Source organism: Anas platyrhynchos, chromosome 11, assembly GCF_047663525.1.
Source record: "Anas platyrhynchos isolate ZD024472 breed Pekin duck chromosome 11, IASCAAS_PekinDuck_T2T, whole genome shotgun sequence".
NCBI lineage: Eukaryota > Metazoa > Chordata > Aves > Anseriformes > Anatidae > Anas > Anas platyrhynchos.
In genome coordinates, this window is record NC_092597.1 from 22,628,998 (window position 1) to 22,645,058 (window position 16,061).

The following is a 16,061-nucleotide window of genomic DNA, read 5'->3' on the forward strand; positions in this document are numbered from 1 at the left end:
ACCCTGTGTATCTTTGTTATGAGTGTCTTGTTTTCTTCACTCGGAAGCTCTGAGGCAGCGTGAAGCATTTTTAAGTGGAAAGGATCAGGTTATGGCTCATTATCATCCCAGCAGACGGTAACTGATGCACAGCGCTGCCGCGGGTGCCTGGGGGTTTCTTTCCTCACACAGAAATGACAACATGGCCACTGGCTGCCGAGATGGCTAACATACTGCCGCTGCTCGCGGCAAGCCGCTGGAAACAAAGTGAGGTCTAAAGGCCTTGGTTTAATCATCTGGGCACCACTGTTATTTTTATCCTTTCTATTTAGGCCTCCAGCCTGTGCCAGTGGAAGCTGACAACAAAGATGACATCTCTCCTGGCGCAGGGCAGACGAGGGGTACTGGCTCTGAGGACGGAGAAGCCAGCGGGCAGCAGGGCCATGGTGGGCCGGGGGCCTTTGTTCCTCTGGGTGCTGGAATGGGAAGAAAACTGGCTATCCTAGTGCAAACCATGAGGGAGCAAACCCTTCCTCTTCAAGTTGCCCTGGGGCAGGACTGATTTGTCTTCAGATGACCCCACCTAAATGCAGATATATGTACATATAGTCTTTTACTCTTTCTGCTTCCGCCTCCTTCAGAGGTTAACTTTGCTATATTTTTCCATGTTCACCTTTGACTGTGCCACAGACAAATCATCAAGTCTTACCTCTTCAGATGTCTCAGACCAGTGTTTCACCTGCTGCCACCTCTGCATGGTCCCTGAGGCAATGTTTTGTGCCTCATGAACCCAACGAGCTTGCTGATTCCTCATACACAAGAGACGCCTCCATATCGAGTGCTGTTGGCTTTGAGCACTGCTCTTGCCCTGGGTGTGGACAAAGCTGTGAGACCTGGAGGATTTTGCTAACCCACCCCAGTTTTGGTGGGGCTGCAGACCACGCTGGGGCCTTCTCCCTGTGGAAGGAAGCCCCTGTGGTGCTGCCACTGGCCCACGATGGCGGGAGGATGGTGCCCATGCCTTGGATGGGTAAAAGATTCAACCACAAGAAGTCATGAGCTGCGTGCATTCCTTCAGAAGCCCACAACGGAGCGGAGAAAGCAGCGTCGTGCCCATTGTTACGGCACACAAAAGAATCTGGGGGGGGGAAAAAAAAGAACACCTCAGGTTCCACCGAGATTTGAACTCGGATCGCTGGATTCAGAGTCCAGAGTGCTAACCATTACACCATGGAACCGCTGTGGCGACTCCCCGCGCGGGCTGCCCCTTAGTTCTTCCCCAGCACCCGCCGCCCGCTCCCTCCCGCTGCCCCCGGCTGTGAGGCGAGCCCGGGGCTGCCCCTCAGCGCCCTGCCTCAACCGGGTCGAGCCGTGGCACCTCACAGCTCCCCTCACCGCCCCTTTCAAGCCGGGCGGGGCAGGGAGAAGCGGCCTGGAAGTGCTCGGGGCTGCTCCGGAAGGAGCCGGCTGTGGGAGGGCGCAGAGGCACGGAAGAGGCTGCAGGGAGGGGCCCGGCTCCCGCTGCCCGTCCCCGGCTTTCGGCGTCCTCACCATGGGCACCCGCGACGACGAGTACGATTACCTCTTCAAAGGTACCGCCCGGCACGGCCCCTGCCCCGACCGGGGGGCTCCCGCTGTGGTACCGGCGGCTGTGGGGCTGTGGGGTGCGGGGGGTGCGGGTGTGGGGCTGTGGGGCTGTGGCCTGAGGAAAACAGGCATCAAAAACCGCGATTCCTCGATTTTCCGTGTGGAAAATGGCGATGTTGCTAACCGCAGATCGGGCGTTTGTGGTGGCGTTGGGATCATGTCGGGAGGCACCCAGGAATTTGGTCGTCTTGAGGCGTTGGCGGAGGCCGTGCTGGTCGCGAATGTAGTCACGTCACACAACTTCTTTTACACACCTATGGGCAAATTATCAAAAATATTGCGTCATATATGCTAGAATGGTAGAATATCCCGAGTTGGTGGGCGCCCACGAGGATCATGGAGCCCAGCGCCTGGCTCCACACAGGCCTACCCAAAAATTCAGGCTGCTGACTGGGAGCACAGTCCAAATGTTTCTTAAAAATAAAAAGAGAGCCTGCTGCTAACAGGGATCGTACAGAACAGCAGTGATCTTCTCGGTACCATTAAGTTCTTTTAATGGCTTTGAAGAATTACATTTTTTGCCATCTGTCTTCTCCAATTTCCATGTGGAAATTGGTGTTATTACTAACTACAGATCAGTTTTCTATACTGGTATTGGGATCAGGTCAAGAGGTACCAAGAAATGCCTCATTTCTCACCTTGCAGCGTTGGCAAAGGCCCTGCTGATCGCAAATTCAGTCACATCAAACAACTTCTTTTACAGGCCTGTGTGCAAATTATCAAAAGCACTCCATATCCTGACAGGATTGTGTAAGTTATTGTTCTAGCTGTGAGGAAATATCAGTGATGTGGAACTTTTTGGGAGAGGTGCTATCTTTTATTAGATTGCTTATGTATATAACTGTGAAATAATAAAGTTGGGATTCATTTGTATAGAAAAATTCCAAGCTAGGTTAATTGGTTGCCACCCTGAAAGGTTTTTACCATGTAGAATAGTTTATGGAAGCTGTTGGGAGCACAGAGGATGCTAGGGAAATGGTGCCATGAAGATAGGAGTGATTCAGGTTTTCCAAAGTTAAAGCAGACCGCAGGAAGTTCGTGCAGCATCTCTGAACTGGAATTCATTTGGCAGCTGAAATAACATCAGCAAACGCGGAGTTGCACAAATTGTGGAAACAGTTGTAACTGTCCAAAAGCGGAGGTTGTTTAAAACAAAGCGTCCTTGCTCTGGAATGAGCTGGGAATTGTTGTGGTATTGAGCTGTCTCGTCACCAGGCACTGTCCAAAAACACCAGTGGTAGGTTTTAAAAAAAAAAAAAAAAAGGAAAAAAAAAAAAATCCTCTTGAACGAAGAAATGAGAACTCAAGGGGAATGCTAAGCAAACGTTTGAGCCTCCTGAGGGGAAATGTAGGCAGCACAGGCGTACCCATTCTGAAGGGACATTGTGGAATTAAAAAGATGCAAAAGGGCATCTGAATAATCAGAAGAGATCTTATGGGCTCACATCCCTTTTATTGAGCTGATGTGGAACTACAACAAACGATAGATGTTCTTTCCCTATTTACCCATATTGCTCGTGGCTTTAATTTTCCTCATTTGGAGGTGAGGGCTGCTGGGCCAAAGCTTAGTGCCACCCTGATCTTTTCTGTTCCACACAGGGCTTCTCAGCACCAGTCCTGCCCCTTGGGCTGGGTGTTGGGCTGTCTGGACACCTAATCCAGTCCCAGTTCTTCTGGGTTCGTGACCTAGAGGGACATGGTGGGACTGAGTTCACCAGGGCTTTGAGGTGCTCTAAAGTAACAGGGCAGTATTCTCTGGTCCAGCTGCCTCTTACTGTCCTTGAGCTAAACTGCTGCTGGGCTGTTTGTGCAGGACCCCTGTTCTTGTCCCGTCAGCCACTGCCAACAGCGTTGTGTCTAAATCTGCTGGCGGCTGGAATCGCAGCCCCCTGTGCCCTGCACAGTTGGGTCTCGGTGCCTGTCACAAGCTGCCCCTCGCCTGACTCCATGCAATGCTTTAGTGTATGTTAATGCCTGGTAGGCCTAGCTTAAAAAAAAAAAAAAAAGTTAGTAAGGTAAATTCTTCTTGTCCAGCTGTGCAGATCTTTGTATTCCCCTATACTTTTGGGGTTCAGCTGAGGGAGCAGTGCCTACTGTTCCCAGAACTGCACTTCAGGAAGCAGAAAGTCTGGAAGTCCCCTTTGTGGGACTCTTGCTCTAATTTTAATGGGAGGAAAAAATAATGGTGACGTAAAGATGTAAATTAATAATTTAACCTGGCTTACATGCAGAAACTTTTAGCTCTGTTTAATTCAAGTGGCAGACTGACTTAAAGTTGATAAGTAGTTAACAAAAGTTAACTAGTTTTCTACAGTGCTTGTAGAAAAAGTCTTCTGTGTTTTTTGTGGACAAAGCTCGAGAGGATTAGGTTTGTGTCCTGACCATCTGGAACTTTGGATTTGGGGTCAGCCTCCTCGTTTCCGAACGCAGACCTGCCTTGCAGTGACATTCAGCTGACTGTTAGAGAAACTGCTCGTTCAGCTTCCTGCTCTGTGTCAGGTTCATTCCTCCACCTTTTTCCTTTGCTGAAGGAAACTGAAGCCGGGCAGACCTGTTGGTCTGGCTTTCAGACAATGCCTTTTTTCTTTGTGCTTTGTTTATAGAAATCAGTAAAGAAAACCGTTGCATGGCAGGTACGGGTTTATGCCTGTCACTCTGCCAGATGTGGAAGCCCTTTTGTGCTCTAACAAACCCGCCTGCTTATCCCTGTTACTGCAGTCGTGCTTGGAGCATTGTGTGCAGTAAGTACAGGAGGTGAATGAGCCCTACCCCAAAGTTCTCTGGGACACGAAATGGGTGGATGAAGCAGAAGGTGCAGGTGAGGAGGACGATGGATATTAGGTATGGTCATGTTAGGTTTGTTGCCAGCTGCCCAGAAGATGTGCAATCAGGTCATCTTCTGCACGTTTCCTTTAAACCCCAATTTACGTGGGCTGGAAGAGGTGTTCAGCAGGTTCTTGTGGGTGTCATGGAAATGCGTACAGGCTCTTAATTTGTATGCTGCTTTATAGCCGAGTTCAGTGCAGATAAAAGAGTTTTCAGACATAGTAATCCCGTAGTGCTAGTCTGCATGGCTTAAATTGTGTAACGTGCCGCTTGTCTGCGGTAAAGGTTGTTTCACAATGTGAGCTGGTAGTGCTGGGATTTCTATTTTCAACCTGATGAGCTTGTCAACTACATACTTTGTGAGCTAGTTGAAATTCTCAGAAAACACTTTAATTAAATTAGAGTTTTATCAGAAATAAAAATTGAGAGTGCTGGAATGTTTGTGAAAAATTAATAAGTCTATAAATTGCTTCTCAAGCAGCTTACGAAGTGGAGTTCTTATTTTGGCCTTCTGCAGAAATAAAACTGGAATTACAGAATGAAATTCATGCAGTTGCATGGACTTCATGATGTTCTTTTTGTCCACCAAATACTTGTCTTAAACCTCTCCAGTGCTGAGTTAGCTCATTAAGTGCATTGTGTTAAGGTGCGTTGTTGCACGTGGTGAAGAGGGTGAGTAAGTCCTTCCAGTGCTGGTGTAGTGAAGAAGAAGGAATGTGCTGGTGGTGCAAAGCTGAGGGGTACAGAAGAAAGCTGGAGTGTGCTACTGGAAGACCTGCTCGATGATGAGGAAGGACAGCAGTTCCCCCAGTGAGACAGGATTCACAGTGTGAGGTTTTGTGCCTGGGGACTCACAGGAAGCGTTAATTCCAGCGCGAGATGTTTCTGTTAGGGACAGAAATATTAAAATCCTCATATGCGTCAGCAATGAGATCTCACCTAGAACGCTGGATGCAGTCCTTGCTGCTTGGGAGAGAAATTAAAGGACTTTTATGGGGGGCGTCTGCGGAAAATGGGCAGTCTGTAAGGAAACACTGGAGAGGTTGGCTCACTTAGGTGGTAGAACAAGACTGAGGAGATGTGGTTGCTTTCTCTAAATACCCAGAACAGTGTAAACACCACTGGGAGAAGAAACTAATAAGCTAATGGACAATGCTGGCACATGAACACCGCTATCAGCTGACCACTAATTTCTTCTGAAAATTAGAAGGCAATTTCTAACCATTAGGAGTGAGTTTCTGGAAGAGAAGCCCAGTAAAAGTGCATGTGCAGGAACAATTAGCTTTAAGGTGGAACTAGATACCGTCGGTTCTCTCCCAGGAACTATTTGCCTGGGATGGTCAGAGGGGGACTCAGCCACTCCTTCTGCATCGCTGTGCTGAGAATATGGGACACGGGAATACAGCAGAGTATGAAATACCAGACTGAGGTGGTTTGGTAAGAAAAGCAAAATGAAAACTAATACAATTTGGGTGACTGTTAAAGCTGTTTCAGCTCATAATTATATTCAGAGAGTGGTGTTCTCTGGACTGGCAGAAATACAGAAAGTGTGAGGAGTCCTAGCAGCCCGCTGACACTGCAAGCTGTTCCCGTGTCCGTGCTCGAGACGAGCTGCAGTGGCCCAATTAAGTAGAGGAAATAGCTGGCTTCAAGGAGGAAAGTGAAATATTTCCCCCTTTTAATTGGGACATATTAATCTGGTGCTGGAAGCCGTTCAGAACATAAGCAGCGTGGGATTCAGACAAGGTGAGGAAAAAAAAAAACTTGGTAGAGGAATTAAAAGGACCAGTCTATTTTTGAATGGCTGAGAGCTCTGCTTTGAAATATGCACTGAGCAACGAAAATACTTGAGGGTAATACTTAGCAGGCGTATGATGCAGCCTGCTGGGAGAAACGAGATGATGTGTGTGGATTGCTTTCTTCGTGTAGAGAAGCTTTCAGCCCCTGGCACAGCTAACAGGGGTGACCGTGGGACTGAGCGACTCGAGCCTCCCAGGAACTTGCTGCTCGTAACGCGTCCCAGCGACTGCAAACGTGATGTCATCTAAAACCTGAACCTGCCACAGGAGTTCTGAAGATCTTGTTTGCTGGCGAAAGAGGGAAAACTGTGGCAGCTTGCCAGGCGGTGATGATATAATTGGGTGTCTCGTCCCCTGCATGAAGTTTATTACCGCCTGGCATCCTCTGTGCCAGCAAAGCTGTTTGCTGCCACCAAACTGTGCTGACCTGTCCTTTAGGAGAGTGGAGTCTTACTTGCATTCGGTCCAGGTGCGTGCCACCTACCTGCCTGTGATCCTCGTAAACAGAAGTGGTTAACAGGGCCGCTGTGCTTTGTGTAGCTTCTGTAGCTTGGCTGGCTGCTTGCTGAGTCAGCTGGCAGGGGAAGCTGGGAAGATGTTTGTTTTGATGAGGTATTCTCTAAAAGACTATTTGAAGCTAGCGTTTGCTGCAGTTTTCATTTGATGGAGGGGGGGTTTTTAAAAGGTGCTTCTCGGCTCTTACAGTCAGGGAAAATCCCATTTGTCAGAGCTGTTGTGCATTATTTAAATAGAAGGTGGTGTCTGCTGTGTGATGCAGCAAAAGATGCGAGGGTTTGTGCTGCTAGACTGAGACTCACTCCTCACATCAGTGGACTCATTCCTCTGTTGTATCACACAGCATATTTAACACTGTGTTGCAAGTTTAAATGATGTATGTTACTGAGCAAGTGTTTGTTTTCTCAAAACAAGCACCTCCATGCTCTTTTTTTGTCACCCAAGTGTCGACTGTTTTGCTTGTGCTCGCCTGGTGCACTGCAGAGCACAAAGGTTATCAGCCTTGCTTCTCGAGGGTCTTACTCATCCTCTTTGTCCTCTGTTTCCTTCTGTTATCTGCTCAGTACCTTATCTGAAGGTCACCCAGAGGAGCTGCTGCTGGTGTGACTCAGGGTGGGACACAGCTCAGGCCTGGCTGAAATTCCTGCGTCTTGGTAGCGGGTTTCAGGTTGGGCTCAAGCTCGTCCCTTCCAGCTCAGCACCATGGGAGGGGTGCGAGGAATCCTCGTGATGCTTTTCTTCCTGTCCCAACTGGACTTTACACCTTCTGTCAACCTCTCGTCAAGCATGGCTGCATCCTTCCTCTTAGTTCACTCAGCACTGTGATGAGTCAAGGCCAGCTGGGAAGGGACTTTTGTACTTTTTTTGACTGCCATGTGTAGTTCTCCTGGAGGAGGTATATGATTCAATGCAAAGGAGATTGAAATGTAACTACTAAAAGTCAAGTCTGAAGTCTGTTCAGCATGCTGGTGAATGTGGCAGCTCTGGTTCTCTGGAAATCTCAGGGCTTGGACAATAGACCTGTGACAAGAGGGGTGGCTTTGCTATTCTTCTTCCTTCTTTCTTTGTTCTGGAAAATGAATGTGCTCATTGTAGGTGATTGTCAATAGATGGTGTACACCTGGAATCTAATTCTGATGTCATTTCTTTCTTGTAGTTGTGCTCATTGGAGACTCTGGAGTAGGCAAGAGTAACCTCCTGTCTCGATTCACTCGCAATGAGTTTAACTTGGAGAGCAAAAGCACCATTGGAGTAGAGTTTGCAACAAGAAGCATTCAAGTTGATGGGAAGACGATCAAGGCTCAGATATGGGACACAGCAGGGCAGGAGCGATACCGCGCTATAACATCCGCGTAAGTGGCAGCCTGTGCAGCTGAAGAGAAGCTGTTGCTCAGAAGGGTCGACATTAGGCCCTTCTAATTCCTCAAACACGTACAAATGTTTTTATTTTGTCATGTAATATCCTCAACGTGTGGGGGAAGGAAGCTCGAATATTTTTCTGTCCAGAAGTAGGGCTCTGCACAAAGCTGATCTACCTCTCAGTGCTGCACTGATAGGTTACTGGGGGCATTTTGAATCTCTGAAAGCATTCTAGGTTAATTTAAATGCAAGCCATTGATAAAGTAACAGCTGTAATTGTGGAGGTTTTATCAGTGGTAACCTATGACCAGACATACTGCTCGCTTTACGTGCTTATTTAATTGAAAAAACAGCATAGCAAAAGCTGGATTTAAGTAAAGCTGAAGGTAATTGTGGGATGGGAGAACACAACCTGCTTCTTTTCTGTGTAACTGCCTCTCTGGTCTGAAAGCGGACCAGCTGGGGCCATTCATAAAGGGACTAGATCAGGCTGATATTTTTATGATCCTGTGAGTCACTCTTAAGTCTTCCTGTCGCCCTGGGCTGTGCCCGTACTGCACCCACAATGGTGGGTGGGGAAGACTTTTCCAGGAGTGGGTCAGAGGCTGAAGGTGACAGGAGCTCCTTGCAGAACCCAGGGCTTAATTTTGGGGTGCAGGGTTCCCCCCAGAAGCATGGGGTGCAGGGTTCCCCACCAGACTCTGAGCTGTCCTGGCTGCTCAGGTGGTTCTGTGGCATACCCTAATCAGGATGCTTTACTTCCACTGCTTCAAGTCCCACGTATCATGCTTAGATATTTTTTATATAGCTGTCTGTGCAGTAAGGGGTGTAGCTATTATTAACTTGTCACTTTTAATCATGATGTTCTTTGCAGGTTCTCTAATGCATCTCTTTGCCCGCAGGTACTATCGAGGTGCTGTAGGGGCCTTACTGGTGTACGACATCGCGAAGCACCTCACCTATGAGAACGTGGAGCGATGGCTGAAGGAGCTGAGAGACCACGCTGACAGCAATATTGTGATCATGCTGGTGGGAAACAAGAGTGACTTGCGCCACCTGAGAGCAGTCCCTACAGATGAAGCCAGAGCTTTTGCAGGTTGGTGAAATCAAAATAAATTTCTGGGTGAGTGAGGATGTCTGCCTGCAGGTAGACATGTATTCCCCCGATACAGCTAGCCCTGCTAAATAAGCTGCCACAACATACTGGGAGGTGGAGTAATTTGACGAGGTTAAAACAAGATCCAGGAAGTTTCCCTGCATATTTCTTGAAGGTGCACTAAATTCTCACTTCCAGTGATGCATCAGGATATGCCTAAAAGCAGTGCAGCACTCATCCCTGTGCCTGAGGCTGAGTGTAAATTGTTGTTGCTGTTGGGTGGCGCTGCTCTCATACCACGTAAGGGGAAAACACCACAACTTTTACTTTTTTTGGTATCCGTGCATCTCATCAGCAGCACCACACACATTGGCTTGTACAGAAGTTCTTCCAGATGGGAGATAAATGTTCTGCACTCCTCTAATTATAATGTTTCTGTCCACACAGAGAAGAATGGTTTGTCATTTATTGAGACATCTGCTTTAGACTCTACAAATGTGGAAGCAGCTTTCCAGACTATTCTGACAGGTGAGTCATCCATTGCTTTCTGTTTTGAGGAGGAAGGGCAGGACACTGCTCAGATATGATAAAATAGGCAGTTCTTTGCCTATAAAATGTTTAAAATTGTATTTAATCGCCCTTCACAACCATTACGTTTGGAATCCATTTGGTCCTTCCTTTGAGCAGCACTGCTCATCTGTGACTCCTGAGCACAGGATAGTCACTGTCACTGCCTTTAATGGTCCTGGCTGGACTTTCGACCTTTGTAGTATGCAGTGGCAGTGAGTGCTACAGTCTTTATGCTCTGTGGATCAAGTACTTCCTTTTTCTTTAAACCCTCTATTTGATAGGCAAAACATCTCCCTTCTGTGGCATTGGCACCTGGTTGTGTTGTAGTTTTGTTCATGTAGTTAGATTAGTGGTTTTTTTTCATTTTGGCAGGTAATTGAGACTTTTGAAAACGTACCATAACGAATTAGTTAGCTATAATGGAACATGCAGGGGAGGAGGCAGCTAGGAAGTTACTGCTGTAATAAAAATACAAAGCATTTTTTCTGAGTTGTCTGAAATTCTTTAGCAGTGATGAGAGAGAATTCATAGGCAGTTGGAGTATTTCCTGCTACATGCTTTCTTCCTGTATCCATCTGTGTTTTTTTTCCCTACCCTTAATTGTAATAGGGTTCTGGTTCTTTTCTGTTTTTACAGTGGGTTCCTAAACAGTGGTGTTCCTGGCTATATACTAACAAAAAATGTAAATGTGTCAATGTCAGACAGACAAACAGTGCATAGGGATGTGTCATCTCACTGCTTTCACGCCGTGGTGGGATTAGAGCTTGAGTTAGTTTCCTCTTTAGCCAACCCATGTGGTTCCCTTTTAACTTCAGTCTAATCATTCGGTTGTAATTCAACTTTGCACAATTTCTGAAAAAAGAGCAGTTATGTTTATACATTTACTTCCTCATGACTCAGTAATGATGCCGTAAGAGGGTGGGCGACAAAGGAGTGGCTGAATGTGATGCCTGATGGTTTTACTGTTTTATTCCTCTATGTAAAGTCAATTGTGTCAAAATTGCTTGTGAATTCAGGCATGGATATTTCAGGAGAAGCACATCTTTACTGCTTGCTTGTAACTGCTAAAACCCCAAACTTCTTTCTTTAAGCGTATCCTTGTTACTCCCTCTCCTCTCAGGGGCACCTACACTGAACTGTGAGGTCAGGTTCTGGCTAAACGTGCTGTGTGTAGTATAGAGCAGCCTCGCTGCCTGCTCTTAGAGCTTTCAGGGGGGATCAGGGCTCTTGGGTAAAGATTAGTTATTTAACTTTCATGCCTGTTCAGCACCAGCACTAATAAAAACAAATCTGGAAATACATCAGACATTTATCCCCTCCCAAGGTGGCTGTCAGGCTGTCATACGCAATATAAACTGATCATCCAGCTGCCCCCGGTCTCCTCGTGGACTGCTCTGTTCCCTAACAGCGATGGCTGAAGAAGAGGGAAGTTTGCTGCATGCCCTGGGCTGCTGCCTTGTTTCTGCAGAACTGTGTGACACTCAGATATGACATACTGCTGTTGCCATGGGGAAGCAGTTTACCTCTTGGGCACAGGCTAGGCTGTTTCTTTATCTCTCCTCACATGCTTCCAATGGCACCTTTTATTCCAGAAGTTATTTTGGATTCTAATTAGCCAAGGTTTGATTTTTTTTCTGGTTTAATTTTTCTGTAAGGGAGAGCAGGCTGTAATGGGAGAGCAAGGGATTAAAACTAGACCTCAGCGGACTCTGACAGATTGTTGGAGCTGTTGCTTTTCCACAAACGTCAGTGCTCCCTGCGTGTTGCTGTGACAGCGTTTTGGGGAAAGAGCTCTTGGGCATGCGGACAGAATCCTTGTTCAGGAGGGGCTGGTTCAACTGTGCTGGAAGAAATGCTTCTGCTGATTAGTGGGCATGTGGCTCACTCCAGACACCAGCTCCTGTTTCAGGGAGATAAAGATGAAGTAAATAATGCATTAGCAGCAGGTTGCCTCCATCTCTGCTGTGACTGGCATGCAAAGGACGAATGTTCTGCCAGTAAACTTCTCGATAACACTTCACAGCTGGCTTTTTCTGTTAATGATTTGCTTTGAAGGAAAGAGGGGAGCAGTCATCCGAGGAATGTGGTTTTCAGAGTGACCCTGCAGAATCATGGATAGCCTGTCTGTGTTTGGCAAGGTTGCCTCTAAGCGTAGTGCTGGAGGGTGGAATGCTCTCCTTTGAAGAAGGAAGTTGATAAAGCCAGCAGGCTTTGCCACAGGCTGCAAGTGGAGGAGGTTGACAGAAGAAGGGGCAGGGCATGCTGCTGTACCAGCTCTGCTAGTACTTGCTCTGCTGGGAACAGCACCGCAGAGACATCCTAGGCTGCTCGTGATGCCTTTCACACAGCTCTTACATCTTTCCCGGACAGGGTGGTGTGATTGGGGTCTGTAGTGAAACTCCTTTCTTCTCCAGCCCTAGTGAAGCTGGTCTGGTTGGGACACTGAAGGAAACTTGTTAGAGTCCTTCCCCTGGAGGTGTAGCAGGTCCCTGTTAAGCATATTCATGCCTAGATTCTCACATGAAGCCACCTTGAATAGATGGTTCTGGGTGCAGGAAACATGAATCCATCATAATTAGCACAGCCTGAGTGAGTGTGGTCTCCTGCTACGGGTGGAAGCAGGGGAAGAAAGCTTTTTTTTCCTCTCACTGTGTTATAAGGGATTCTTGGCAGGTGGTGTATCTGTTGAGACAGGAAGCCCGCTAGATTTGTGCATACCATGTGAGGTTTTGGGGACCTTTTCCTCTGTGGCTTAGGGTAATGGTCCCTGTCCAAGTTCCACTCTTGTGAGATGTCTAGACTTCAGGGGCTGATTCCTGTGTGCACAAAGCTGCTTTGTATTATCTGGCAAACGAGAGAGACTGGTGTTATAATCCCATCCCCTCTGAGCATTCACAGCAGGATAAAGCATCCTTAAAGTAAACCCGAGGCAGCCTCCGCTCCCTGCCTCGCTCAGTGCTGCCTCTGTTCCCACAGCGCGTTCTGCCGTGGTTTCATCTCGAAGGAATCCCATCTCCAAGGAAACACCATCACAGAGTGTTAACAGTAAGAAATGTAGGGATTTCCTCTCGTTAGCTCTGTACACCTGAAAATGAATGAAGCACTAGGGCTGCTTGAGGAGCCAAGGACTGGGCAAGCTCCTCCTAGACAGCGGTGCCTTTTTTTCCCCAGCTCTTACACCACAAGGCCTGTCTCACATGGTTACCAATTATGCAGTGATGCATTCTGCCGAATGTGCTCTTAATAAGGTCTCATTCAGTTACTGAGCAGAGCATAAAGTGTAGTGTCTTCATTAAAAAGTGCACGTCTTCATTAGCCTGGCGTTCCTTGGTGCAGACCAGTTTGAGTGGAGGCTTTGCCTCTGGGCATTTTGCCCCAGGAAGAGCAGGTTGAAGCTGTTCCCACCTCCTCTATCACACCAACACAACTATGTGTGGTGAAAGAGTGTGCGGCTGAGCCAGGGCAAGGCAGTATTTAGCCGTTCAGGCTTTCATCTAGGGCAGCACGCTGTGTCTGCACAAAGGTTTGTAACCACAGAGGAGGGAGAGGTGGCAGTGAGCAACAAAAATAAATGGGGCTGCTTCGAGTTGATTTGAGCAGCGCTGCTGCTAAACGTCCTTGCAGGGCTGTCAGGGAGTGGGGATCAGCTGGAAATACATTCCCACAGTCAGAAGGAATGGACGCTCTATCAGCAGAGAAATCAGTGCTGTTAAGATTATTTTTAAGACTTCAGTGAGCAGCCCTGTAGATCTTTGCTTCGAGATGAGGGTATTACGCAGAGGACACCCTGGTGGCAAGTCATTGCTCACAGGGGTGGAGGAAGCGTGTGACAGCTCATGTTAGGGACTGGTATGAACTTGTTTAGGAAGTTCTGTGGAAAACAGAACTGCTGCTGCTGAACGTGCTACTAGAGAGCTTCCAGTAACACAGGCAGCAAAACCCTCCTGCTGTTGAATAGGAACAGGCAGTGCTTAGCTGGGGGTCAGCTGGCTGCTCACCCTGAGCTGGGGCAGTGAAGTGGAGCAGAAACCTTGCAGAAAGCAGAGCAGATCTCCTCCAGCTGTGCTCCCTCCACCACCATGTACCTGCCCCAGGGTCAGCCTGTGAAGGTGCTCACGTGGAAGACTGTTGGAAAGAACAGTGGGCATCAGGAAGGGTGACATCAGAAAATCCTCTTGTATGTTTGCAGCTCTTGTTGGGTTGATCTGTGACCTGAATGCTGTCCTGTTCTGAGTCCGAGCTGCCTCTTTGGAGGCCCAAGCAGCAGATTGTTCTCTCACAGCACCACCTGCAAAGATTATAGCTCCTCGCACAGCCCGTAGATACAGTGCAGGCTCTGTGTGAGAAATTACTTCGTGGTGAGCAGCTGCATGGATGTGTGCAGCCTTGCTCTTAGTCTTCCTGGGGAGCACTCAGCCTGTTTGTAACAGCAGCTTAAATCAGGGTTTGTTGCATCAAGGGTAAGGTTTGCAAGCCTTGTACGTCAGGAACCCTTTTTAGCTCCTTAGTGCCACCAGGTCTCGTTGCCATCCAGGCAAGCAAGTAGCTTGTGACCAGCCCTTGGCAGCATGGATGACTTCTCTGCATGAGATTGCTCAATTTCCAGTACTGAAATGATGTCAGGATGTGCACTAAGCAGCAGCTCATTAAAATTCGGAACAAAGGCAACTCACTAATGATGAATTTCTGGTGGGAAAGAAGCTTTTCTTGGTCTGAGGCCAGACAAGGTGCTGGGGACATCGTTACCCGGCTGATGAAGGACCTCAGACCTCTGAATGAACTCGAACCTTTGCCGTGTTTCACCAGTTATTTGTGAGCAGTGCCCCTGCAGCAGGGATGGAGTGCAGGCACCCTCTTCAGCGACCTGAGCTTATCTGGAGTGTCCCAGCAGGGCAGGGAGCTGCAGCATGCAGACAGGGTGTGGGCATCAGCCCCGCTCTCTGGGCTCAGCCTCTTGGCGCTGCTGCTGTCCCCTGCCAGCACGCCGTTCTCTTGGGCTCCTCTGATGTTGTCACTTCAGGGTAGGCTTTTTTTTTCCTGAAACTGAAACACTTAACTTTTTTGTTAAACTGAGGTTTAACAAGCTTTTTTTTTTTTTAATGGTTTAGAACTTGAATTTGCAAGTGAGTTCCCCATGCTCTATTTCTGGTGTGCTTTATTTCCTTTCTGAGGTGAAGTGCTTGCACCTCATACTTTCATACGCAGCTGAAGCGAGTGGTTTTGTGTCTACTCTGAGTTTATGTTCAACACACACCATCGGCCACTAACTAATCCCAGGAAACTGGGCAAGGCTTTCAGTGCAGGTGTGGACTTGGCAGCGTGTTAGGTTAAACTTCTGTGCCTCTCCTGCGCTCTCTAATTTGTGCTGGGATTTCTTTGGACTCCATATTTCTCCTCTGCAGTTCCAAAGCTGGCCTGCTCTAACACAGTCTCCTCAGAGCCTTAAGAATGATGACAAGGAATTGATGGCATAGCTTCTGATTCTTAGTAAATATACAGAATCCACCAATTTTTTTTTTTTTCGTTTTTATGTAAAGGGGAATAAAGCAGTTATAAAAGAAGTAATTTGTTTCACAAAGATATTTTAACTTATGAATACAGAAGATATAATGAACATCTTGTGGAAGCTGCCTTGCATTACCTATATAGTCCCAAAAGTATGGGGAATCTTTGCTCTGTTTGATGCTTGGTTTCCCCAGACATGAACTTTCTGGTGCTGTTTTGCATATGCGTAATGACGAGCTCTTTCTCATCTTCCAGAGATCTATCGTATTGTTTCCCAGAAGCAAATGTCCGACAGACGTGAAAATGATATGTCTCCAAGCAACAATGTGGTTCCCATTCATGTCCCTCCAACCACTGAAAACAAACCAAAGATGCAGTGCTGTCAGAATATATAAGAAATGTTCATTCTTTCCTAAAAGGCTGTGTATATTCCCCAGGTCCAAGATTTAAATATATTTGTAATTCTTGTGGTTACTTTCTCGTGTTCAGTTACTGCTTACTTCTGAATTTCTCCATGTCTTAACCACTTTGATTTCGTTGTTTATAAATCTCTTGCTTCTACGTGGCTGCAGTATTTTCCCAACTCCGACTTGTCGGTTTTGGTTCAGTACGTTGTTTGGAACCGAACTGATCTCTTTCCAATGTGATGCCTGCTAGACAGAGCGCAGACACATTTAGTGAGCACTTGAAGATGTTATTCTGCTCCTCGCAAAACAATTAGTGTCAGGATACCTAGGAAAATATCTCTGGGCAGGAGATCTTTC

At 47.3% G+C, this 16,061-nt stretch overlaps 1 protein-coding gene and 1 non-coding gene across 2 annotated transcripts; one reads left to right on the forward strand and one right to left on the reverse strand.

The window, feature by feature from the left end:
- Window positions 1-1,145: 1,145 nt before the first annotated feature.
- Window positions 1,146-1,217, reverse strand: TRNAQ-CUG (transfer RNA glutamine (anticodon CUG)). The gene has a single exon. It is a non-coding gene; the product is annotated as a tRNA-Gln (tRNA).
- A 314-nt stretch (window positions 1,218-1,531) lies between these two features.
- RAB11A (RAB11A, member RAS oncogene family) lies at window positions 1,532-15,692 on the forward strand. Its single transcript, NM_001310342.1, is given in 5 exon segments — window positions 1,532-1,571; window positions 7,924-8,119; window positions 9,029-9,222; window positions 9,670-9,750; window positions 15,553-15,692. Coding segments are annotated over 5 exon segments (651 nt in total).
- Window positions 15,693-16,061: the final 369 nt, after the last annotated feature.